Genomic DNA, 26,407 nt, shown 5'->3' with positions numbered 1-26,407 from the left:
GAGCACCCAAGGGTCACCCGGCCCCCTGCAATCCACAAATCGGCCGGCCAACCTCCTACGAAGGAGGAGAGTCGTCACCTTCTAAGGCAGGCATAGGCAACCTGCGGCCCTCCAGTGTTTTGGGACTACAACTCCCATGATCCCTAGCTAACAGGACCAGGGATGATGGGAATTGTAGTCTCAAAACATCTGGAGGGCCGAGGTTGCCTATGCCTGTTCTAAGGTGAGGGGAAGAGCCAGCGGAGGGAGGGAGGGCACAGTGAGAAAAATAAAACCCAACATTTAAGACCCCGCAGTGGTCGTTCCGGTCCAGGATCCCTACGGCTGAGGTCATTCATAATGTGCCTTCCACCAGGTCTCCTGCTTGTTCCCCAACTGAGAATTTAACGTAAGAGCGTAAGGGGAGCTTGCTGGATGAGGCCAGTGGCCCAGCAAGAACAGCCTCCGGTTCTCACAGTGGCCAAGCAGATGCCCATTAGGGGAAACCCGCAAGAGGGGAGCGCTCTCCCATCCTGAGGTTTCCAGAAATTGCCTCCTGACGGCTACCAACAGGATGGTTTTGCTCTGGCTACACAGTCAGAGGCAGTGATGTTTCTGAATGCCAGTGGCTGGAAGCCACAGGAGGGGAGAAAGCTCTTGTGCTCGGATCTTGCTTGCAGGTTTCCTATAATGGCACCTGGTTGGCCACTGTGAAATAATCATAGTAATCATAATAATTTATTATTTATACCCTGCCCACCTGGCTGGGTTTCCCCGGCGGCTCCCTACAAATATTAAAAACACGGTAAAACATCAAACATTAAAAGCGTCCCTTAACAGATGCAGGTGGGTAGCCGTGTTGGTCTGCCATAGTCGAAACAAAATAGAAAATTCTTTCCAGTAGCACCTTAGAGACCAACTGAGTTTGTTCTTGGTATGAGCTTTTGTGTGCATGCACACGTGTATCTGAAGAAGTGTGCATGCACACGAAAGCTCATACCAAGAACAAACTCAGTTGGTCTCTAAGGTGCTACTGGAAAGAATTTTCTATTTTGTTTTGTCTTAACAGATGTTTTCTAAAAGTCAGAAAGTTGTTTATTTCCTTGACATCTGGTGGGAACAGATGGGCCATTGGCCTGATCCTATCAGCTGTCTTCAAGTTACCAGGTTTTTTGGGGGGAGATCTCTAAACTTTGGATTTCGAGAATTCATTTCCCTGCTTCTCAATCCACCTGGCAGTCTCCCTGCTTGCTCTCGTCTGCTGCCAAACGCCTGCTTCCTTGAGATGGAGAGGGGAAGCCCATTTCTCCCTCCCTCCCTTTTTATTCTGTTTACTGCTTCCACGTGCTTCTCCTCCTTGCTGGTTACAACGACCCTGTGAGGTAGGTAGGCAGAGAAAGGCAGTGACGCCCCCCCAGGGGAGCTTCATGGCTGAGCTGGGGGAGCCGAACCCTGGTCTCCCAGCTCCTAGGGTCGAACACGCTCAACGCCAACATTTTCCAAACCGGCCCCCCAGCTGTTGTCGGACTACAACTCCCATCATCCCTAGCAGGCAGGACCAGCAGCCAGGGATGATGGGAGTTGTAGTCCGATAACAGCGGGGGGACCCGAGCTTCAGAAGTGCTGCTCTAGCCACTATGCCACACTGGTGTGCCCCCCCCCAAGCTCCTCGCGGAAGATCCCAGCATGAGCAACACACACACACACCAGATACTTACTGCACTTTGGTGGCGAAAGGCTCCAGTCCGGCGTAGCGCAGCGTGGGAGACAGCAGGACGCGCTGCAGATCCTCGCGGCCGTGGAGCTGTTCTCCTCGGGCTCGTGGTACCCCCCACTGCCGCCGCCGCTACCCCCGCCGCCACCCCCGCCGCCTTGCGGGTCCGCCTTGACCGGGCGGCAGCTCAGGATCGACGTGCTTCCTGCGAAAAGCGAGGAGGAAGAGACGCATGGTGGAATCGGCCTCTCCCGATGCGCTTGGAGGGGGGGGAGCGCCAATTGCTTGTTCCCATTGTTATGGGATGTACAGGTGAAACTCGAAAAATTAGAATATCGTGGAAGGTTCATTTCTTTCAGTAATTCAACTTAAAAGGTGAAACTAATATATGAGATAGACTCATGACATGCAAAACGAGATATGTCAAGCCTTTATTTGTTATAATTGTGATGATTATGGCGTACAGCTGATGAAAACCCCAAATTAAATTAACAATCTCCTAATTATCACAATTATAACAAGCAAAGGCTTGACATATCTCGCTTTGCATGTCATGAGTCTATCTCATCTATTAAACTCCAGTAGCAAATGAAAACAATTGCTTACATAAATGGACTTTTCCACGATATTCTTATTTTTCAAGTTTCACCTGTATTTGGTGCCTCTGTTTTCAGTGTCTGTGCTGTGAACCGCCCTGCGGTCTTTGGATGAAGGGCGGCGTATAAATCTCATCAATAATCATAATAACGACACAAAAAGCAAGACCCGAAGCCATGGGTAGTCAAACAAAGGCCGGGGGCCGGATCCGGCCCAATCGCTTTCTCAATCCGACCCGGGAATCAGCTTGTTTTTACATGAGTAGAGTGTGTCCTTTTATTTAAAATGCATCTCTGGGTTATTTGTGGGGCATAGGAATGCATTCATTCCCCCCCCCCCAAATATATTCTGGCCCCCCAAGGTCCGACAGCCCCCCCACCCCGCAAAAAGTTTGCTGGCCCCTGCCCTACACAATCTCTTGGGTATGTCTAGATCGGCAGAGGGTCCCCTGCTCAGGTAGCTTGCACTGCCCTCCAAGGTCTGAGTTAATGTGTGCTGAGTTTTTCACACATGGATTCTCCTTTTTGCCTTTATTTATTTTGTTAAATAAATCACGACACAGAGCAGTGCAGTGGCATACCTTGGTTCTCAAACGTAATCCGTTCCGGAAGCCCGTTCCAAAACCAAGGCACGCTTTCCCATAGAAAGTAACGCAAAACGGACTAATCCGTTCCTGACTTTTAAAAACAACCCCTAAAACAGCCATTTCACATGAATTTTACTATCTAACGAGACCATGGATCCATAAAATGAAAGCAGTAAACAATGTACTGTACTGCAGTCACACAACCAATCAGTCAGTAGCTGAACTGGGTTCCACACAAAAACAAAAAAGAGCCAGTCAACCCAAAAACAAGACAGCATAACATTCAAATCAGAAGCGTAACACTCAAAACGGAGCTCATTCGGCTTCTGAAAGAGTTCACAAACCGGAACACTTACTTCCGGGTTTGCAGTGTTTGGGTTCCAAGTTGTTTGAGAACCAAGGGAACCACTGTATGTCGTATGTGTTGTTGCTCATCTGAGGTTTTATTTGCCTAATTTAAGATCTGCTAAGGAGCGTGGGTGGCGCTGTGGTCTAAACCACAGAGCCTCTTGGGCCTGCCGATCAGAAGGTCGGCGGTTCGAATCCCCGCAATGACGGGGTGAGCTCCCGTGCTCGGTCCCTGCTCCTGCCCACCTAGCAGTTCGAAAGCACGTCAGAGTGCAAGTAGATAAATAGGTACCGCTCCGGCGGGAAGGTAAATGGCGTTTCCGTGTGCTGCTCTGGTTCACCAGAAGCGGCTTTGTCATGGTGGCCGGAAGCTGTACATCGGCTCCCTCGGCCAGTAAAGCGAGATGAGCGCCGCAACTCCAGAGTTGGACACGACTGTACCTAATGGTCAGGGGTCCCTTTACCTTTACCTAAGGAGCAGGTGGTGGTTGTTATATGTAAAACGACAGAATTCAAAGTAGGTGTGCTCCTTTTTCCCCATGAACTCTCATGGGATGAGTTTCCCAGGAACAAAATCTGGCTTGTCTGTCGAGAAGGTGGGAGGAGCTGCCCCGTAGGGGACAGTGACGAAGGTGTTGCAGAGGCAGAAGTTGGCACCCCCCGCCCCAGCAAACACAACGTCTGCACCCCCTTTACCTGGCACCAGTTCTCCTTGATCCAGCATGCGCCGAACGGATCGATGCTCGTCCCGTGATAGGCCATGTGCCATTTCTTACAGGTGCTGCCCACCTCCAACCGGGGATTTACCCTGCCGAGGAGGAGGGGAAAGGGTTATTTTGGGGAGGGGGAGAGGAACAAACCCACAGAAAAGAAGGGATGCAGTAAGTGTGAAACCCTGTGAGAACAGGATGCTGGACCACTGGCCTGATCCAGCAGGAGTCTTCTGGTGTTGTACTGCCAGACGGAAGCAATTCTCTCTGTCTCACTTCAGCCTAGGGAGACTCACAGCTCTGTGGTTGTGCTTCTAGGCAACGCCTCGTGTGCCCCCCCTTCCTTTTTATGATTTTCAGATTTATACATTTCACAAATTTTACAATCATTTCGACATTTCAAAACTTGACTTCCTTGACTGCGGTTCCTTAGATCAGGCGTAGGAAAACTCGGCCCCTCCAGATGTTTGGGGACTACAACTCCCATCACCCGTAGCTAACAGGACCCGTGGTCAGGGATGATGGGAGTTGTAGTCCCCAAACATCTGGAGGGCCAAGTTTGCCTATGCCCTGCTTTAGACACTTTGAGCCTTTAAGGATAATCATTGCCTATGCCTGCCTTAAATTCATTTTTAGTATCTTCTGCATATCCAAATTAACTTAATTCGCTCGTTTATTCATCTACTTCAAATATATACTGTTATGAAACTGCAGGTTATTACAATAATCCTGCAATGTTTTTATCTGTTTGCAATTTATCTGTAAATATTTAATAACCATTTCCATTCTTTTATAAAAGTTGTTGTCTTGATTTCTTATTCTTCCCGGTAAGTTTTGCCATTTCTGCATATTCCACAAGTTTTTGTATCCGTTCATTTCCCAGGAAGCTTTAACCTTGCTAGAAGACCACCACGTGATGAAAAGAACCTTCCTTCTCTTTACATTTCCAGCGCTTGTTTGATTAGATTTACAATGGAACCTTGGTTCTCAAACGCCTCGGTACTCAAACAACTTCGAACCCAAACATTGCAAATCCGGAAGTAAGTGTTCCAGGTTGTGAACTGTTTTCGGAAGCCGAACATGCTCCGTTTTGAGTGCCACGCTTCCATTTTGAGAGTCACGCTGGGGTTCTGTCTGTTTTTGCGGCTCTTTTTGTTTTGTTTTTGTGACAGTGTGGAACCCTGTTCAGCTACTGATTGATTGATTGACTGATTTTGTGAATGCAGTACAGTGGTGCCCCGCTAAACGAAACACTCGCTAGACGAAGGCATTCGTCTAGCGGGAGGCTGCCCCGCTAGACGAAAAAGTCTATGGGGCTGCCTCGCAAGACAAAAATTTTTTGTCTTTTTTTTTCCGTCTAGCGAAAGCGCGGCTGTCATTGTCGCTTCGCTAGACGAAAACCCGCTAGACGAAAATTTTCGCAGAACGAATTATTTTCGTCTAGCGGGGCACCACTGTACATTGTTTATTGCTTTCATTTTATGGATCCATGGTCTCGTTAGATAGTAAAATTCATGTTCAATTGCTGTTTTAGGGATTGTTTTTAAAAGTCTGGAACGGATTAATCCATTTTGCGTTACTTTCTATGGGAAAGAGCGCCTTGGTTTTGGAACGCTTTGGTTTTGGAACGGACTTCTGGAACGGATTCAGTTTAAGAACCAAGAAGAAGAAGAAGAGTTTGGATTTGATATCCCGCTTTATCACTACCCAAGGGAGTCTCAAAGCGGCTCACATTCTCCTTTCCCTTCCTCCCCCCACAACAAACACTCTGTGAGGTGAGTGGGGCTGAGAGACTTCAGAGAAGTGTGACTAGCCCAAGGTCACCCAGCAGCTGCATGTGGAGGAGCGGGGAAGTGAACCCCGTTCACCAGATTACGAGTCCACCACTCTTAACCACTACACCACACTGGCTCTCAGGTACCGCTGTATACATTTTTGCCAGTTTACTCGGTGTTAGGCCCTACCCCATCCCGCTTTCCAATCCGGCCTCAGTACCTGAGGTTGAAACGGCACCATCCGAAAGGCAGAGCATAGTCCCGGGGAGGCTCCCCCCGTTTATAGTAGGCCTCGTCGCCCCGGAGCTTGTGACACGACTCGCAGTAGCAGAGGCTGAACTTGGGGTCTTCCACAAAGTAGTCGTCTGGCGAAAGAGATTGGGGCACAGAAGCAGCCCAGGTCAGGAAAAAAAAACAGGAGAGGGGAACCAAAATACGCCCTGCGTGTTCTACCATGGCACAAGAAAAAGAACCTTTGGCAAGGCTATATAGCATTCGCATTTTGAAAACTAATAAACAGCAAGCTGTTTTAGTGCGGCAGCGCCTGAACTTTGGAACTCCCTGCCTATTGACATCACTCAAAAGCATTTGTGTTTACCCAGGAGGTTAGAAACCTGCTGCGAGGACTCAGCTGCCTTAGTCAAAAAACAGTGTTTTGAGTGTGTTATAACATGCAACAGCAGATGGCACTGCAGGAGCAATTCAAATTAAAAATCTGCAATTTTCCAAAGTAGTTTTCCATTTTGTTTTAAGGATTTAATTTCTTACTTACTTATTGCGTGTTTTTTCCTGTGTGTAGATCCACCCCAATCGGTTTTTAGTCCATTTTAATTTCAAACGCCTCCAATTTTTGTTAATTTTGCTTACAGATAATTTTATTGTTTTATCTGTTTTGTAAACTATTTTCAGGCCAAATACAACCAAACGATATACAAATTTCATGAAATAGGCAGGTAAGGCCACAATTGCATCATGCATTTAAAACGCTGTAATACCAGTCATGGCTTCTGCCCAAGGAATCCTGGGAAGTGTAGTTTGTTAAGGGTGCTGAGAGCTGTTGGGAGACCCCTCCTTCCCCCCTCCGGGAGTGGTTTAACAATCAACCCCTCTTCCCAGGGAACTCTGGGAATTGTAGTTCTGTAAGGATGCATAGTTCCTGGCAGGCCCACCTGGAAGCGATGCTTCTATTTTAAAAAAGTAATTAATTGAAGTATTCAATTAGCGGTGTCTGATTTCCACACACCCTTCCTCTTTTTTGAAGAAAGCCTCCCCCAATCTGGTTTCCTCCAGATGTCTTGGAATACAACTCCCATCTGTCTGAGCCCCGCTGGCTGATGGGCTTTGTAGTCCAAAACGTCCAAAGGGAACTGGCTGGAGAAGGCTCTCTCCTAAACAGTTTAAAAATAATAAATAAATAAATACCAGCATAAATATAATTTGTGCATGTTCCTAGGACCGGCCAGCATGGAATAAATTATGCAAATGTGCCTAATTTTGCTCACCGGGCAGCAGCAGGAGGTCTTTGAAGCGGGCACAGAGAGCGTGGTATTCACAGGTCTCATGGTGTTCAGGTCTACAGGGGGAGTCCAGCAGACGCTCTCCTTGATACCTGCAAATATAGGTGTTCAATACAGGTGAGCCAGACACCCGCACCTCCAGGTGATCTGTGCCACCTTTGGCTATCAAAACTTGCACCTTCATGGAACTCGCCAAACCGACAGGGAGACTCCGCGACCAGGGAAGAAGAGACGGTGGAAGAAGATTGGGGGGGGGGGAATTATATTATATTTGGGAAAAAAACAATGTAATATTTATTAAAGCTCAGGGAAGAAATTATAGGTTTTCAGAATTTATCCGAGAATTGGGTTTAAAGTTAGATTAGGATTGAAAGAAATTTTGGTTTAGATTGTTTTTCCCTAGAAATTGCCAATATACCGTATTTTTTGCTCCATAAGACGCACTTTTTTCCTCCTGAAAAGTAAGGGGAAATGTCTGTGCATCTTATGGAGCGAATGCATGGTCCCTGGAGCCAAATTGCCCAGGGGGGAAAGGCAGTTCCTGCTTTTTCTGTTTTAGAAAGAGCTAAAGGCTAACAAGAGGGAAAGAGAGTGTTGAAAAGAACCCGCTCAACAGCTGATTGCAGGAGATCGGGGAGGGAGATAAGGGAGCTAGCTCCCTTCCTGCCCCGCCCAGGCCCCTTGCAGAGTAGGATCCTGGGAAATTGAGGATCCTGGGAAATTGAGTTTTTCAGCCATTTGGGGCTGTTACTTTTCCTCTTGCTTTCTATTACTTGCTGATGCTTACTGGTTTGCTTTCTTCTTGCTTCCTATTACCTACTGGTGCTTACTGGTTTGTACTGGTTTGCTTTCCTCTTGCTTTGTATTACTTGCTGGTGCTTACTGGTCTGTACTGGTTTGTACTGGTGCTTACTGGTTTGTACTGGTTTACTTTCCTCTTGCTTCCTATTACCTGCTGGTGCTTACTGGTCTGTACTGGTTTGTACTGGTGCTTACTGGTCTGTACTGGTTTGTACTGGTGCTTACTGGTTTGTACTGGTTCGCGTTCCTCTTGCTTCCTATTGCTTGCTGGTGCGTACTGGTTTGTACTGGTGCTTACTGGTCTGTACTGGTTTGTATTGGTGCTTACTGGTTTGTACTGGTTTGTGTTCCTCTTGCTTCCTATTGCTTGCTGGTGCGTACTGGTTTGTACTGGTGCTTACTGGTCTGTACTGGTTTGTACTGGTGCTTACTGGTTTGTACTGGTTTGTGTTCCTCTTGCTTCCTATTGCTTGCTGGTGCGTACTGGTTTGTACTGGTGCTTACTGGTCTGTACTGGTTTGTACTGGTGCTTACTGGTTTGTACTGGTTCGTGTTCCTCTTGCTTCCTCTTGCTTGCTGGTGCGTACTGGTTTGTACTGGTGCTTACTGGTCTGTACTGGTTTGTACTGGTGCTTACTGGTTTATACTGGTTCGTGTTCCTCTTGCTTCCTATTGCTTGCTGGTGCGTACTGGTTTGTACTGGTGCTTACTGGTTTATACTGGTTTGTGTTCCTCTTGCTTCCTATTGCTTGCTGGTGCGTACTGGTTTGTACTGGTGCTTACTGGTCTGTACTGGTTTGTACTGGTGCTTACTGGTTTGTACTGGTTCGTGTTCCTCTTGCTTCCTATTGCTTGCTGGTGCGTACTGGTTTGTACTGGTGCTTACTGGTCTGTACTGGTTTGTACTGGTGCTTACTGGTTTGTACTGGTTCGTGTTCCTCTTGCTTCCTATTGCTTGCTGGTGCGTACTGGTTTGTACTGGTGCTTACTGGTCTGTACTGGTTTGTACTGGTGCTTACTGGTTTGTACTGGTTCGTGTTCCTCTTGCTTCCTATTGCTTGCTGGTGCGTACTGGTTTGTACTGGTGATTACTGGTCTGTACTGGTTTGTACTGGTGCTTACTGGTTTGTACTGGTTCGTGTTCCTCTTGCTTCCTATTGCTTGCTGGTGCGTACTGGTTTGTACTGGTGCTTACTGGTCTGTACTGGTTTGTACTGGTGCTTACTGGTTTGTACTGGTTCGTGTTCCTCTTGCTTCCTATTGCTTGCTGGTGCGTACTGGTTTGTACTGGTGCTTACTGGTCTGTACTGGTTTGTACTGGTGCTTACTGGTTTGTACTGGTTCGTGTTCCTCTTGCTTCCTATTGCTTGCTGGTGCGTACTGGTTTGTACTGGTGCTTACTGGTCTGTACTGGTTTGTACTGGTGCTTACTGGTTTGTACTGGTTCGTGTTCCTCTTGCTTCCTACTGCTTGCTGGTGCATACTGGTTTGTACTGGTGCTTACTGGTCTGTACTGGTTTGTACTGGTGCTTACTGGTTTCTACTGGTTTGCGTTCCTCTTGCTTCCTACTGCTTGCTGGTGCGTACTGGCTTCTACTGGTGCTTACTGGTCTGTACTGGTTTGTACTGGTGCTTACTGGTTTGTACTGGTTCGTGTTCCTCTTGCTTCCTATTGCTTGCTGGTGCGTACTGGTTTGTACTGGTGCTTACTGGTTTATACTGGTTTGTGTTCCTCTTGCTTCCTATTGCTTGCTGGTGCGTACTGGTTTGTACTGGTGCTTACTGGTCTGTACTGGTTTGTACTGGTGCTTACTGGTCTGTACTGGTTTGTACTGGTGCTTACTGGTTTGTACTGGTTCGTGTTCCTCTTGCTTCCTCTTGCTTGCTGGTGCGTACTGGTTTGTACTGGTGCTTACTGGTCTGTACTGGTTTGTACTGGTGCTTACTGGTTTATACTGGTTCGTGTTCCTCTTGCTTCCTATTGCTTGCTGGTGCGTACTGGTTTGTACTGGTGCTTACTGGTTTATACTGGTTTGTGTTCCTCTTGCTTCCTATTGCTTGCTGGTACGTACTGGTTTGTACTGGTGCTTACTGGTCTGTACTGGTTTGTACTGGTGCTTACTGGTTTGTACTGGTTTGTGTTCCTCTTGCTTCCTATTGCTTGCTGGTGCGTACTGGTTTGTACTGGTGCTTACTGGTCTGTACTGGTTTGTACTGGTGCTTACTGGTTTGTACTGGTTCGTGTTCCTCTTGCTTCCTATTGCTTGCTGGTGCGTACTGGTTTGTACTGGTGCTTACTGGTCTGTACTGGTTTGTACTGGTGCTTACTGGTTTGTACTGGTTCGTGTTCCTATTGCTTCCTATTGCTTGCTGGTGCATACTGGTTTGTACTGGTGCTTACTGGTCTGTACTGGTTTGTACTGGTGCTTACTGGTTTCTACTGGTTTGCGTTCCTCTTGCTTCCTACTGCTTGCTGGTGCGTACTGGTTTGTACTGGTGCTTACTGGTCTGTACTGGTTTTTACTGGTGCTTACTGGTTTGTACTGGTTTGCTTTCCTCTTGCTTCCTATTACTTGCTGGTGCGTACTGGCTTCTACTGGTGCTTACTGGTCTGTACTGGTGCTTACTGTTTTGTAAGCAATGCTTTTCCCCCTTTGCAAAAGCTGCACAAATCTGAACTGATCCTTTGCAAAAAAAAAAAAAAAGCTGTAAAACTTTGAGCTGGTTCTAAAAAAAAAACCATGGGTTTTAGAGGAGGAAAACCAGAAAAATATTTTTTTCCTTGTTTCCTCCTCTAAAAACGAGGTGCGCCCTATGGTCCGAAGCGTCCTATGGAGCGAAAAATACGGTAGATTTGGGATTTGAAATTCAGAAGGGGGGGACAGGACGGGGGAAGTCATTTAAGATGCACAGTGAAAGTTATAGTTTCAGGTAGGTAGCCGTGTTGGTCTGCCGTAGTCAAAACGAAATAAAAAATTAAAAAAATTCCTTCCAGTAGCACCTTAGAGACCAACTAAGTTTGTTCTTGGTATGAGCTTTCGTGTATCTGAAGAAGTGTGAATGCACACGAAAGCTCATACCAAGAACAGACTCAGTTGGTCTCTAAGGTGCTACTGGAAGGATTTTTTTATTTTATTTTTTTAAAAAAAGATAAGGCTTCCCATTTATCTCAGCCATTGAACTTTTAAGAAATGCACTAAACAAGGCCGTGTTCTAGAGCTTCCCAAAAAAATTATTTTGTAGTGAAAGTTACGTTATGGTAAGAAGAATTTCTGTTTTTGTACTTTCACTTTTTTAATCTTATTCTTTTTTTTGTATTTTCTTTTTCCCCCTTGTATTTTGTGATTTTGATTCTTTTATGCTTTTCTTCTTTAAAATTAATATAATTTTTTTTTAAAAAAAGGAAAGCAAAGGGGAGACGGGAGGGGGCTGTTTGCTCACCGTCCACCATGTCTGCCTTCTCCATGTCGCCCTGGTTGTGGGGGTCGGCTCCTTCCGCGCCCACGGCTGGAGTGTCGTTCGTCACAATGGTAACCTGGGAAGAAGGCAGTGCTTGAGAAGCAGGGAAGAGAAGGGCAGAGATCTGGGAAGAGGAGGAAGCCCTCTCCCCTCCCAGAGCTTCTGGCAACTGGTCTTCAGAAGTATTACTGCCTCTGATCGTGGAGGTTTATTATTATCATTATTATTATTATTATTATTATTATTATTATTATTATAAATAATAATTTGGTCAAGCAACATCAATAGTATTATTTAAAAGGTCCACCAGAGGCTGTATTTCCTGCGTCAACTTAGGAAATTTAAATTGCCCCAGGAAGTGTTGATCCGATTCTATAGAGGCATCATTGAAACTGTTCTCTGTAATTCTATAACAGCTTGGTACGGTACAGCCTCCAAGAGAGACAAGAAAAGGCTCCAACGAGAATTGCAGAAAGGGTAATTGGTGTTGGCTTGCCTTCAATAGAGACAATTTATGCTACCCGAGTTAGGAAGAGGGCAGAGAGAATTGTAGCAGATCCTTTACATCCCGGTCATCCTCTGCTTGATTTACTTCCATCTGGACGTCGCTACAGGACTTCATATACAAAATCGGCCAGGCAGAAGAATAGTTTTTATCCCTTGTGCCATTAAATTGTTAAATTCGTAGTTGTATAGCTGAAGGGGAGGTAAATTATGGGTGAGGTTTCTTTGCTTCTTTGTATTGTGAGAGGAGCAGTGTCTGTATGTTTACATTGCAATGTAGCCGAAACAAATCCCAAGTATGTTGGAAAGTGTACTTGGCCAATAATAAATTATTCCTATTCCTATATATTGTCCTATACCCGGAGGTCTCAGGGAGGTTCACAGAACAAAATCAAAATATAAAACCACAAAATATATAATGAAAATAAAAGCAACCCAATAACGCCGCCCCCCCCCCCCGGTCCAAACCACCACATTTTAAAAGGGCATAGGATGTCAATCAAATCAACGAAAGGCCTGGTTAAAAAGGAACCGTTTTTGCCTGGCGCCTAAAGGTGTGTAATGAAGGAGCCAGGCGAACTTCCCTGGGAAGAGCATTCCACAGACGGGGAGCCACTGCAGAGAAGGCCCCGTTCTCGTGCTGCCACCCTCCGGACCTCTCGAAGAGGAGGCATGCGAAGGAGGGCCTCAGAAGATGATCTCAGGGTCCGGGACGATTCATATGGAAAGAGACGGTCCTTGAGGTATTGCGGTCCTGAGCCGTTTCAGGCTTTGAAGGTCAAAAACAGCACTCTGAATTGGGCCCGGAAACCAATTGGCGCAGTCGGACCAGGATCGGTGCAATGTGCTCAAACCGTCTTTCTCCGGTGAGCAACCTGGCCGCTGAATTCTGCACCGGCTGAAGTTTCTGAACCATCTTCAGAGGCAGAACACATAGCCATCCTGGCTAGGAGCCCTCAATAGCTCCGTCTTCCATTAATTTGCCCAATCCTCTTTTAAAGTCACTAAGTTGTTGGCCCTCACTGCCTCCTGTGGCAGGGAGTTCCATAGTTTAACTATGAGCTGCGCAGAGGACTTTATTTTCTCTGTCCCAAATCCATCCTTAGGGGAAACCCAAACCGCTCTCACCTGCTCGCACTGCCCATAGAGGTCGATGAGGACGTAGCAGGGGTTCAAGATGTCCTGCGCGGCCACCCCCTGGTCCATGCCGTTGACGTAGAGATGGAGGCAGCTGCTGGAATCCACCAGGAGGCCCAGGACCGTCCCCTCGGGGCAGGTGTCCAGGTTGGGGCCGTAGTTCTCACAGATCTGGAGTGCGGGGAGGAGGAGGAGAAGCCGGGTGTTTGGAGAGACGGCACTCAGCTCCGCAAGGGCGGAGGTTCTGCGCACATGGCCGGCGAAGCCAACCATATGAACTCCACTGTGATAAATCACCAGCTGGACATCGCAATATACTGATGGTATATCACCATGTCTGAAAGAAGGATGGAGCTATATAGACTAGCAGGGGTCAGCAAACTTTTTCAGCAGGGGGCTGCTCCACTGTCCCTCAGACTTTCTGGGGGGCCGGATTGCCGCATTTTTCGCTCCATTGGGCGCACCGGACCATAGGGCGCACCTCGTTTTTAGAGGAGGAAACAAGAAAAAAATTTTTTCCTGGTTTTCCTCCTCTAAAAGCCCTGGTTTTTTTGAGGATCAGCTAAACGTTTTGCAGCTTTTTTTGCAAAGGGAAAAGCCCTGGTTTTTTTGAGGATCAGCTAAACGTTTTGCAGCTTTTTTTTTGCAAAGGGGGAAAAGTAAAGCTCCTTTTGCAAAGGGGGAAAGGCAAAGAGGAAAAGCCCCGTTTTTATGGGGTTCAACTCACATTTCTGCAGCTTCCAAAGGAAAGGGAGTCTTTTCTACAGTTTCCAGACAGATAATCTAATCAGCCAGTCCCATGTCGCTGGGGAAACAAACAACCTCCCTCTGCAGATTCAACAATGGAGGGCGGGGCTGAAAGGGAGCCGGGACTCTTATCTCTCTCTCCCGATATCTTGCTGATCAGCTGCTGAGCGGGATCCTTTCAACACCCCCTTTTCTCTTTGTAAAATAAAAAGCATGATCCTCTTTTGGCCCCTGGGCATTTCAGCTCCAGGGACCACCATTCGCTCCATAAGACGCACAGGTATTTCCCCTTACATTTCAGGAGGAAAAAATGCATCTTATGGAGCGAAAAATACGGTATTTTGGGGGGGGGGGAGAAATGAACGAATTCCTCTGCCCCACAAATAACCCAGAGATGCATTTTAAATAAAAGCACACATTCTACTCATGTAAAAACACGCTGATTCCCGGACCGTCCGCGGGCTGGACTGAGAAGGCGATTGGGCCGGATCCAGCCCCTGGGCCTTAGTTTGCCTACCCATGTTCTAAAACAATGTCAACACAATAAATAAATGTGGTTTTTTTGGGGGGGAGCTACAGAATGTATTTGAAAGGAGCCCGGCCCACCGCCTCCCTCCCCCCCCTCACCTTGAGGGAGTTGTGGAAGACCGAATCGCGTTGCAGCAGCCAGGTGGAGCGCTTGAGGGAGCAGGCCGTGGCGGGGAAATTGAGCCGCTCGGGAGAACTGCCAATGACGCCCAGGGAGAGTGAAGACGTCCACTGCTGATTCAGGGAGTCAATCTGGAACTGAAGACAGACATTGGGCAGGATGTGAGCTGAGAGGTTTGGCCACGGGGCGGGGGTAGAGACATCATGCGAGAAAACACCCCCCAAAATGCATGCGCCACAGTCTTAACACTGCTGTGACACTTCTGATTTCTTTTTATTTATTCAGTTTCCGTACAGCCCTCAGTCTGAGGGTCGCAGGGCGGTTTGAAATATTGTTGTTGTTCAGTCGTTCAGTCGTGTCCGACTCTTGGTGACCCCATGGACCAGAGCACGCCAGGCACGCCTATCCTTCACTGCCTCTTGCAGTTTGGCCAAACTCATGTTAGTAGCTTCGAGAACACTGTCCAACCATCTCATCCTCCGTCGTCCCCTTCTCCTTGTGCCCTCCATCTTTCCCAACATCAGGGTCTTTTCCAGGGTGTCTTCTCTTCTCATGAGGTGGCCAAAGTACTAGAGCCTCAACTTCAGGATGTGTCCTTCCAGTGAGCACTCAGGGCTGATTTCTTTAGGGATGAGTAAGTTTGATCCTCTTGCAGTCCATGGGACTCTCAAGAGTCTCCTCCAGCACCAGAATTCAAAAGCATCCATTCTTTGGCGATCAGCCTTCTTGATGGTCCAGCTCTCACTTCCATACATCACTACCGGGAAAACCATAGCTTTAACTATACGGACCTTTGTCGGCAAGGTGATGTCTCTGCTTTTTGGTTTGAAACATAGACCACAAAAATTACACAGCACAGCAGCAAACAGAAACAGCAACCCTCCCCATAGACAGTGTTGATCTATTTGCTATTTATTTGTTATCCTACAACGGCCTTCACAAACCCCAGGCCCTCCAGAGGTTTCGGGGGCCCCAAACACCTGCCCTCCTCCTCGAATGCACCTGGAAGAGCTGCTGCTGCGGCAGAGGCTGGGCCACGACCACGATGCCCTGGTTGTAGCTGGAGACGCGCGTGGCCGTCAGGTTGTTGTTGGAGAGAAGGATGTTCTTGCCGTGGTTCTCGAGGAACTCCATGGAGGACGTGGCCGCCGGCGCTTCGTTCTCGCACTGGGAGAGAGAGAGACGGAGTCAGGCGGGCGGGAAGAGCCAGCTAGAGGCACAGGGGAAGGGACGCAGTTCGGTGGGAGAGGCGCCTAGAGAAAGTCCCGGCTTAAGGGTCCCGGGCCCCAAAGAAGCCAGATTATCCTCCACCAGGGCCAGGGCCTTTTCAGTGATGGCCCCGACCTGGTGGAACGCTCTCTCCCATGAGACTAGGGCCCTGCAGGACTTGATCTCCTTCCGCAGGGCCTGTAAGACAGAGCTATTCCGCCTAGCCTTCAATTTAGCCCGATCCTCCATTCCCTTTTTCTATGAAGAAACCCTTTCTGAGACCCCACATTTAAACTCTTCCCTGGTCTCCTTGCTGGCCCTAGCAGGACTAACTTGGCCAGTTAGCCCTGGCGATGCTACATTTATGCTGTACTTCATGCTGTTTTTTAAGTCGTTTTTAATCAGTGTTCTATATTTGTTGTTAGCCGCCCTGAGCCCGGTTTTTAAATCGGGAAGGGCGGGGTATAAATGAAAATTATTATTATTATTATTATTATTATTATTATTATTATTATTATTAATTTCCATTATTGTGATTTCTTTTATTATCGGTCAATCCCAGATAGGACTGGGCTATGACGCACACGCCGGGCCTGAAGCCCTGGAGAGTTGACGCCAGCCACCGCAGGCGAGGCTTTCCTCACCCGGCGCCCTCCTGATGCGGTGGACTACAACTCCCATCAGCCGTATGACGCTGGAGGCCGACGGGGGAACAGCCTGTTCTGGCTGAGGGCTGATGGGAGTTGTAGTCAAATGCACCTGGGAGGCTGGCATAAGGCTTGCAACATCTTAAAGGTAAAGGTAAAGGTAACCCTGACAGTTAGGTCCAGCCGCGGACGACTCTGGGGTTGCGGTGCTCATCTCGCGTTACTGGCTGAGGGAGCCGGCGTACAGCTTCCGGGTCATGTGGCCAGCATGACTAAGCCGCTTCTGGCGAACCAGAGCAGCGCACGGAAATGCCGTTTACCTTCCCGCCGGAGTGGTACTTTGACGTGCTTTCAAACTGCTAGGTTGGCAGGAGCAGGGACAGAGCAATGGGAGCTCACCCCGCCATGGGGATTCGAACCGCCGACCTTCTGATCAGCAAGCCCTAGGCTCTGTGATTTAACCAACAGCACCACCTGCTGTATCGGGACTGATGTGTAAATCCGGGGACTGTCCCCAGGAAACAGGGACGTCTGGTAACCTTACTGTATGGGAGACCCAGACAAATGAGGCAGAGGGACCCTGGTTGGGGCGTTTTCCTGCATGGCCATAATGCACCCCGTTTTCCTCTGCCGAGCTCCCGACTCCGCCTGATTTTTAAGTTGTGCACCGCCCTGAGAACTGCAGGTGAAGGGCAGGATACAAATTTAACAAACATTCCTAAGATTTTTTATTATTATTTTTACTTCCTTACCAGAGAAGAAAGGCAGACAAAGTTGATGTACTGTGCCAAAATAGCTAAAACGACCAGAAGAATCAGGAATCAGGAAGACCAAAATTGTAATAAGGAATGGGGGAAATCTTAAAGCCCATTAGAAACAGTTAAATCATGAGTAGGATTGGAATATCGCTTGTAGTTTAAGGGTGAATTCTGGACGCGATGGAGATGTAAAAGATTTGGGCTATCGTAAAAGACGCAGAAGGAAATGATAAATATCAGGACCAGGGGCGTAGCCAGCCGCTTTGTCGACAAACAGCGTGCAGCATCCGGGTTACTGTGCCGCCGCTGCATGGTCGGAAGGGATGCCGGCCACTCATGCCCGCCATCTTGGGTGGACTGCGCATGTCCACCCAAGATGGCAGGCACGAGCGGCTGGCACCCCTTCCATGCGGCAGCACGGCAAGTTTTAAGGCTGCAGCACGCTGTTCACGCACTGCAGCCTTAAAAGTTGCGGTGCCCCAGTGGCGCCAATCGCGGGGGTAGGGCACCGCCCCGAGTGTCACTCCCCCAGGGCGGTACCCAGGGCGGTCTGCCCCCCACCCCCTTGCTCCGCCCCTGAACAGGACCCACAAAGGGAAGTCCAGGTGATTCCTTGGAATCTTGTTTTTAAGATTTATGTTCGATATATCTCTGTAAAATTTCAATTTGAAAAACCAAATAAAGAAATTCATTTATATATAAAAGAATAATAATTTTAGGGGGGGAGAGCGAGGACCCTCCCTATGCCGCCCCCTCCCTCCCTCCCTCCTGCCTGATATTTGGGACACGCTCATGGTGTTTCCTGCTTGGCAGGGGGTTGGACTGGATGGCCCTTGTGGTCTCTTCCAGCTCTATGATTCTATGATTCATTGCAAGCACTCACGGGGGTAGCCGCTTCCTCCTCCTCTTCCTCTTCGCTGTAGGGCTCCGAGGTGACGGAGGGGGGCTTGGTGCCGTCTGCCTCTTCCAGCACGGTGGAGCTGACGATGGAGACGGACGTGACTCTCCCGTAGAGATCGAGCACGACGTAGACGTTCTGCGGGGAAGGGGCAGGCAGGGGGAGGAAGGGAGGAATCATAATACTTTATTATCTTAAGACTTTATTAAATTAATTTCAGTTGATAAAAGATAATAGTGAACGAAGAAAAAAAGAGGGAGAAAGAAAGTGCAAAAAATACAATAATCTGATGCACTGACTATAATCAGCTACATTTGCATACGTTATTATACAGAAATATGAATCGTATTATTTGAAGGAAGAGAGACAGTCTCTTTCATGGGAGTTCACAATACGGTACAGTCATAAAAAATATTCAGTAACGTTGATGGCCTGAGTCTCATGGGTCTCTTATGTGTTTATGGATTGCAAGGAAGGAGGTGAAGGAAGAGATGGGAAAACTTAGCTAAGAGACCTGATGGATAGAGCACAACCTATGGATGACAGACCGCCAAATTGGCGAAAATGACCGGGAAAATCAGAGATCAAGAGAACAATAAATTTAATAAGGAACGGGGGGGGGGGGGGAATTAAGTTACTTGAATGAACACTGTAAACAATTGAAAACATTGGCAGGATTTTAAAAACACTTGCAGTGAAGTGAGAACTATGATAAAAATTGAGTTTTTAAAAAACATGGAGAATATGATACGATGCAGTTTGAAAAGAATATCTGGGGGAACCATGGAGGAGTGGAGGGAAGTTTGGGGATTCTGAGAATCCTATTTGTAAAATGATTATGATTCTAATACTAAAAATGATTTTTAAAAGCCTTTTTTTAAAAAAAGGATAGCGCCCATCTATGTTACCGAATAAGGGACACGGGTGGCGCTGTGGGTTAAATCACAGAGCCTAGGGCTTGCTGATTGGAAGGTTGGCAGTTCGAATCCCCGCGACAGGGGTGAGCTCCCGTTGCTTGGTCCCTGCTCCTGCCTACCTAGCAGTTTGAAAGCATGTCAAAGTGCAAGTAGATAAATAGGTACCGCTCCGGCGGGAAGGTAAACGGCGTTTCCGTGCGCTGCTCTGGTTCGCCAGAAGCGGCTTAGTCATGCTGGCCACATGACCCGGAAGCTGTACACCGGCTCCCTCGGCCAGTAAAGCGAGATGAGCACCGCTACACCAGAGTCGGACATGACTGGACCGAATTGTCAGGGGTCCCTTTACCCTTTACCTATGTTACCGAATATTTTTTATGACGCCACTGTGGATATATCAGCGGCGGCACTTTGGGCAACGAGGGCAGTGAGGCACGTTTACAAGGAGGCTCTTGTCAGCTCACGATGACGGAGACCGGATTGGAAACCGGCCTCCCGACAGGTCGGCCTGACTTACTTTGAAAGAAAAGCCATGCGCAAAAGTAGGTTTGTCCTTATACTTGCAAGCCACTCGGAAGCCTATTTTGGCACCAGCAGGTTAATAATCCTAGTGGAAGGTCGTGGGACACAAAAGTTTGTGGCACAGAGTTACCGAAACCTCGGGGAATAACAGAGGGAGCGGGGGCCACCTCCAGCCTGCGCCCGGCTCTTTACCTTGGCGACTCCAGCCGCCGCCGGCCCCATGTCCTCTCCGTCGATGAGGATGTGCATGGTGTCGTCGGTGCAGCGCTTCACCCCCACGCGACTTCCCACCTGTCCGGAAGGGAAAGGGTCACTGTCGGGTCTGCAGGGATTCAAGGCCCCAAATACACAGAGGGTGCCCGGTTGGCTAAGGCTGCCTGAAACCCTACCGGGAGTTGGGGCATCAAAAACAGAACAAGCCATGGTACCCGAGGACTGCTTTCTGTTTAACAAATATGCGCCCACAACGAACCCAACCCAACTGCAGGGTCCTCCTGGCCTCTCCTCTCTGCTTATTCCAAAGGCAGCAGGGGTGAGAGGACCCCAGAGTGTGGGGCAAAAACTGCCGTCAAACCAACAATTCATGCTTTGCCAGATGGGCATGTGAAGGGGCTGAGGCTCAAAGAGATTTTCCGTAAAAGTTGCTAGAGGGAACTCTGTGAGACCGCTTCCTTTGTCTGTCTTGGCAAGAAGCTGTAACACTAAGGTTACCAGATGTCCCCATTTCCCGGGGACAGTCCCTGGATTTACAAATCAGTCCCCATAAAAAAAATCCATTGAAGCTGAAAAGTGTCCCCAGATTCACTGAAAAATATCTGGTAACCTTATGTAACACTCCACACAGTGGTACCTCGGTTGTCGAACGCAATCCGTTCTGGAACACTGTTCGACTGCCAAAATGTTTGACAACCGAGGCACAAAGGGCAGTTGGCAAAGTCAATGGAGAAAATTGGAAAAAACAAACAAACACAGAGGAAGCTGTTCAACTTCAGAGGCGCATTTGAAAACGGAAGCATTTACTTCTGGGTTTTCGGCGTTCAAGAACCGAAAATATTTGGCTTCCGAGACACTCAAAAACTGAGGTACCACTGTACTTCCTTCCTGCCTAGGCATATCTCCCTCCCTCCCTCTCTCTCCATCATGCCTCCCAGCTGACCACACATCCAAGTCTGAGCTCTGCGGCTCAGACACCATTTTGTACTTTTGAGACTTTGATAGTTATAAACCTGCCTTCGGTTTGCTGTTATAACTGCTGCTTAAAGGCCTAGGTTATGGAAGTAAATACCACTTTTACATCTTCGCAAAACAATGTGTGCGCAATTGCTATTTTTAAGGAGGAGAAAAGGGGTGATATAAGTGAAAATCCACTCTGCCTTAAAGAATCCTGGATTATTGCTTCTAGAATGTTAAATCCACCTCGTCTCAGCTGTGGCCCCGAAGAAGAAGAAGAAGAAGAAGAAGAGTTTGGATTGGATATCCCACTTTTCACTACCCGAAGGAGTCTCAAAGCGGCTAACATTCTCCTTTTCCCTTCTTCCCCCACAACAAACACTCTGTGAGGTGAGTGGGGCTGAGAGACTTCAGAGAAGTGTGAATAGCCCAAGGTCACCCAGCAGCTGCATGTGGAGGAGCGGGGAAGCGAACCCGGTTCACCAGATTATGAGTCCACCACTCTTAACCACTACACCACACTGGCTCTCGGTATACCTGAAGGAGCGTCTCCACCCCAATTGCTCAGCCCAGACACCGAAGTCCTCCTCTGAGGGTCTTCTGCTCGTTCCCTCGCTGCAAAAGGCAAAGTTACAGGGAACCAGGCAGAGGGCCTTCTCGGTAGTGGCCCCCGCCCTTCAGATGTCACAGAGATAAAGAACTACACAACTTCTAGAAGACATCTGAAGGCAGTCCTGTTTCGGGAAGCTTTTAATGCTTGGTGTTTTCTTGTTTTTATAAATAAATTTCCTGGAAGCCGCCCAGAGTGGCTAGGGAAGCCCAGCCAGATGGGTGGGATATAAGTAAAAAATTATTATTATTATTATTATTATTATTATTATTATTATTATTATTATTATTATTATTAAAGCTGCAAAGGGTGGCACTCTGCTGAATTCACTCACATGAGCAAGGAAGGATAATAACGCAGCAATACATCTTCTCCCGTAATCTTCCACCAGGCCTTTCTCCCTGTCCCCCCACACCCAGAAAAACAAAATCTCTGCACTCACCCCAAGGCGCTCCAGAGAGCACCCGTAGTTCTGCTTCTGGAGGATGCCGTTCCGACGCACCTCGGAGCCCGTCACCAGCCAGGTCACCTTGGAGCGGAGGTCCAGGAGGGACGACGGCAGCCCCGCCACCGTGTAAGGAGTGTCCAAGGGCAGCAGGGTGGTCAAGCCCACGTGGACAGAGCCCGCCCACTTCTCGTCCAGCTCGTCAATCTTCACCTAGAGGGGGAGGGAGCAGGCAGGAGGAGAGAGCTCAACGGGGCATTTACACTGGTACCTTGGCTCTCAAACAACTTGGAACCCAAACACTGCAAACCTGGAAGTAAGTGTTCCAGTTTGCAAACTTTTTCCAGAAGCCAAATGTGCTCCGTTTTCAGTGTTACGCTTCCGATTTGAATGCCACGCTTCCGTTCTGAGTGTTACACTGAGGTCTGTCTGTTTTTCCTATTTATTTTTGCCTTTTTGTGGCTCCGTTTTTTTTGTTTTTGTGACTTTGTGGAACCCAGTTCAGCTACTGATGGATTGTGCGGCTGCAGCACACGGTTTACTGCTTTCTTTTTTATGGATCCATGGTCTCGTTCGATAGTAAAATTCATGTGAAATGGCCGTTTTAGGGGTTGTTCTAAAAAGTCCGGAAAGGATGAATCCGTTTTGCGTTACTTTCTATGGGAAAGCGTGCCTTGGTTTTGGAACGCTTTGGTTTTGGAACGGACTTCCGGAACGGATTAAGTTTGAGAACCAAGGTAGCGCTGTACTTATGTACATATTTAGAAGCATTTGTAAGTCGCTTTTAAAAATCTACTAAGGACACCAGAAGAACCAGTCAGATCAGGCCAAGGGGACCAGTAAGGCCAACATCCTGTTCCCACAGTGGCCGACCAGGTGCGCCAAAGGGAAACCCACCAGCAGGATCCGAGCGCAAGAGCAGCTCTCTCCTCCTGTGGCTTCTGGCAAGTGGGATTCGGAAACACTGCTGGCTCTGACCATGGAGGTAGAGCCGAACCATGGTGGATCGGGGCCGTCGGGTGTTAGTGCTGTGCAGTATGCAAACAGTATCATTGAAACAAGCCATAAAACCAGAAGAATGACAGTATAAACATCAGATCCGAGAGAAATGTAAACAGGATTTCAAGTGAAGAAAAACAACAAAACAGGGTCTGATCTTATGGGTCAGGGGAAACCAGGGGGGAAATGATAAGCAACAAACTGGCATGCAATTCCCCAGTCAAATTCAGTTCCAAAAACTTAAGTTTTCTAAAAAAAGGGAACTGGTGGAGAAGAGGGAGAGACGAAGGGCAGAGAGAGGATCTGGCTGTGGATAACAGCCACAGCTACAATTTTTTTCAGAACGAGGGAAGAGGAATGCTGCCGCTGAATTTGCCCAGCTCTTTCCTCCTCCCCACACGCAGGCGTTTCCTCGCGCACGCAATCCTCACCTCAAAGATCTCGTCCGTCTTCAGTTCCTTCATGCTGAAGACGATGCCGTGGCAATAGCCAGCCACCCGCACGGCCCGGCAGCCGTCGTCCTGGAAGGCCACGTTCTTGCCGCAGCTGCTGTGGAAACGGTGGGCGACGCCGGGGACTGGAGGGAGTGAAAAAGAAAGGATGGGCACGGCAGGGGAGGAACACACAACTACGCCGGGGGAACGGAGGAAGGTTAGGGGGCTGCTTTTTTCGCCCAAAGCATGGCGGCAACAAGATGAGCAGGCACAAAGGATGGAAAAGATTCCAAGCCGGCTTGTGGTGGTGGCGGAAGGAGAGAGGATGTTATCTCCCGCTTGGACTACTGCCATGTGCTCTACGTGGGGCTACCTTTGAAGGTGAGTCAGAAACTACAACTAATCCAGAAAGCGGAAGCTAGACTGGGGACTGGGAGCGGCCGCCAGGGCCATATATTTCCAAGCACAGCTCAAAGTGTTGGTGCTGACCTTGAAAGCCCTAAACTGCCTCAAAGGCCCAGGATACCTGAAGGAGCGTCTCCACCCCCATCATTCAGCCCGGACATGGAGGTCCAGCTCCGAGGGCCTTCTGGCGGTTCCCTCCCTGTGAGAAGCGAGGTTACAGGGACCCAGGCAGAGGGCCTTCTCGGTGGTGGCGCCCGCCCTGTGGAACGCCCTCCTACCAGATGTCAAGGAAATAAGCAACTATCTGACTTTTAGAAGACGCCTGAAGGTAGCCCTGTATCGAAAAGTTTTTAATGTTTGATGTTTTCTTTCTTTCATTTACCGTATTTTTCGGTCCATAAGGCACTCCGGACCACAAGATGCACTTGTTTTTTAAAGGGTAAAAACCAGGGAAATTTTTTTTCCTCCACCAACCTCCCTGCTGCCCACCGATCCCAAAAGCAGGCATCTCCGCTGCCTCCCCCCATCTCCCGCCGAACACGGCGGGGGATGGGGGGAGGCAGCAGGAAGCAAAGGGGATGTTGCTGGGTCGTGCCAGCACCTCCATTCGCCGAAAGAAGCTACTTTTGGGGAACGGAGGTGCTGGCATGATCCAGCAACATCGCCACTGCCTCCCCCCACCTCCCGCCGAATGCAGCGGGGGGTGGGGGGAGGCAGCGGGAACGAAATCTTCACTCCATAAGGTGCACAGGGATTTTCCCTTCCTTTTTAGGAGGGAAAAAGTGTGTCTTATGGAGCGTAAAATATGGTAATTTGCATTTTCAAAAACAGGGAGCATATTTAGCCCCCCTCCCTTTCCTTCCCCTCCCTCTGTCCCACTTACAACTTTGTACTAAATGCCGCGTGTATACATATCCCATATGACTTCCCTTCCACACTTTTTCTGGTTCCTTTTGCTTTTCTACTACTCGGCGTAATCCACATCTTTTTAATCATCCAATTTGTTATCTATTAAATACTCTATTTCAACCCTGCTGGGTTCACTTGAGACATGATCAGCCATATATCTGTCTGTACTGTTTCTTAAAATATTCAATAAACATTATCCATTCCTCCTTACATTCCTTATCTTCGTTTTCTCTTATCATGTCCATATTCGAACATTTTACACTGCCTTTCTTCCTTAGTGGGTACTACACTTTTTCTCCACCTTTGCATATAGTAACAAACTCTTTTGTTTTCTTGGAGGCCTCTGTTGTTACCATCCCCAAGAGGAAAATCTCAGGTGTTTTGGGGGAGAGTTTTTTAAAATATCTTTTTTATTTCATCATATATATAGTTTCCCAATATTCCTTATTTGTTTTACAGGAGCACCACGTGTGAAAAAAAAGATCCCTTATTTTCATTACACTTCCAACATGTACCTTTTTCTTTTTTAGACGTTGTAAAAGACACCTTTGCCAATCTGGTGGGTGTTAAGTACTATCCGTTTGATATTTTATTAGGCTTTTAATTCCGTTAGAAGCGGCCCAGAGTGGCTGGGGCAACCAAGTCAGATGGGCAGGTTACAAATAAAAATTATTATAGTTAGAGTAAGAGTTATAGTTAAAGTTATACAGGTGAAACTTGAAAAATTAGAGTATCATGGAGAGGTTCATTTCATTCAGTAATTCAACTTAAAATGTGAAACTAATATATGAGATAGACTCATGGCATGCAAAGCGAGATATGTCAAGCCTTTATTTGTTATAATTGTGAGGATTATGGCATACAGCTGATGAGAACCCCAAATTAACAATCTCAATTTTGGGGTTTTCATCAGCTGTACGCCATAATAATCACAATTATAGCAGGCAAAGGCTTGACATATCTCGCTTTGCATGTCATGCTTACATAAATGGACTTTTCCACCATATTCTAATTTTTCGAGTTTCACCTGTAGTTAGTGGTCCTGTACTGAGTCCACCAGTAATGTTCTGCAGGGTTCCAGGCAGAGAATGTTCCCAGTTTTGCCTGGTGATGCTGCCGAGGATGGAAGCAGGTGCTCTCACCTGAGCAACGATTCTCACCTGGCGAATGGATGGGGAACGACTTCTCGGTGATGTTGCTGGTGGACAGGCTGTTGTCCATGGGCCCCGTGGCACTGGTGATCGACACCTGGACACACTGGCCGTACAGATCAACCACGGCGTAGACCTCTGCAGCGGACAGGGTGGGGTTTTTTTGGCGGGGGGGGGGAGGCAGAAGGGAGAGAAAGACTGGTTTAGCACAAAAGATGACCAAGGGTCTGGAAGCCAAGCCAGATGAGGAACGGTGGAGGGAGTTGGGCATTTTTAGCCTGGAGAGAAGGCTGTCTGTCATGGATGCTTAGCTGAGATTTCTGCACTACAGTGGGTTGGACTAGATGGCTCTTGGGGTCCCTTCCAACTCAATGATTCTCTTCTCAACAACAACAACAACAACAACAGAGTTTATTGCGTTAGCCATTTGGCCATAGCACATAGAAAAGAATCCAGGGAGAAACCTGCTGCAATTATACAAAAATATGTTAGATACATATTGCAGATTCTCTTCTCAGTTTGCATTTCTTAGTGACGAAAGTATTGATCTGATGTGTAGAGATCTTTCTTATTCTACTTAATTCAAGAGGGTTCTGGAAGCTTCTCTGTGTGAAAGAAAGAAGCAGAAGGTTCCTGATGCTTGGGTTATTCCTTCAGAGAAGCTGAGTACAGCTGGCTTAAACTGGTTCTGCTATCTCTTTTGTCAAGGTCGTGCTGACTAGAATAACAAGGCCAGAAGGAGCCTGGGTTTCTATCTCTCTTCCTTCTGGTGTGGTGTTCTGTCCATCATATGCTCAGTGTTAAGGTTTAGAC

General features: G+C 47.9%; 1 protein-coding gene across 1 annotated transcript in view; it reads right to left on the bottom strand.

Moving 5' to 3' along the window:
* NEURL4 (neuralized E3 ubiquitin protein ligase 4) overlaps nt 1-26,407 on the bottom strand; it is a 66,637-nt gene that overhangs the window by 269 nt on the left and 39,961 nt on the right. The window contains 16 exon segments of the mRNA XM_033170256.1: nt 1,698-1,776; nt 1,779-1,898; nt 3,921-3,962; nt 3,965-4,032; nt 5,930-6,074; nt 7,212-7,265; nt 7,268-7,318; nt 11,469-11,562; nt 13,119-13,298; nt 14,502-14,660; nt 15,526-15,690; nt 18,021-18,173; nt 19,664-19,762; nt 21,694-21,909; nt 23,127-23,272; nt 25,604-25,732. Of these exon segments, the coding sequence (XP_033026147.1) occupies nt 1,698-1,776; nt 1,779-1,898; nt 3,921-3,962; nt 3,965-4,032; nt 5,930-6,074; nt 7,212-7,265; nt 7,268-7,318; nt 11,469-11,562; nt 13,119-13,298; nt 14,502-14,660; nt 15,526-15,690; nt 18,021-18,173; nt 19,664-19,762; nt 21,694-21,909; nt 23,127-23,272; nt 25,604-25,732 (1,900 nt within the window).

Source organism: Lacerta agilis, chromosome 14, assembly GCF_009819535.1.
Source record: "Lacerta agilis isolate rLacAgi1 chromosome 14, rLacAgi1.pri, whole genome shotgun sequence".
In the NCBI taxonomy this organism is placed as follows: Eukaryota; Metazoa; Chordata; class Lepidosauria; order Squamata; family Lacertidae; genus Lacerta; species Lacerta agilis.
Note: the sequence above shows the minus strand (reverse complement) of the source record. Positions and strands in the feature narration are given on the sequence as shown.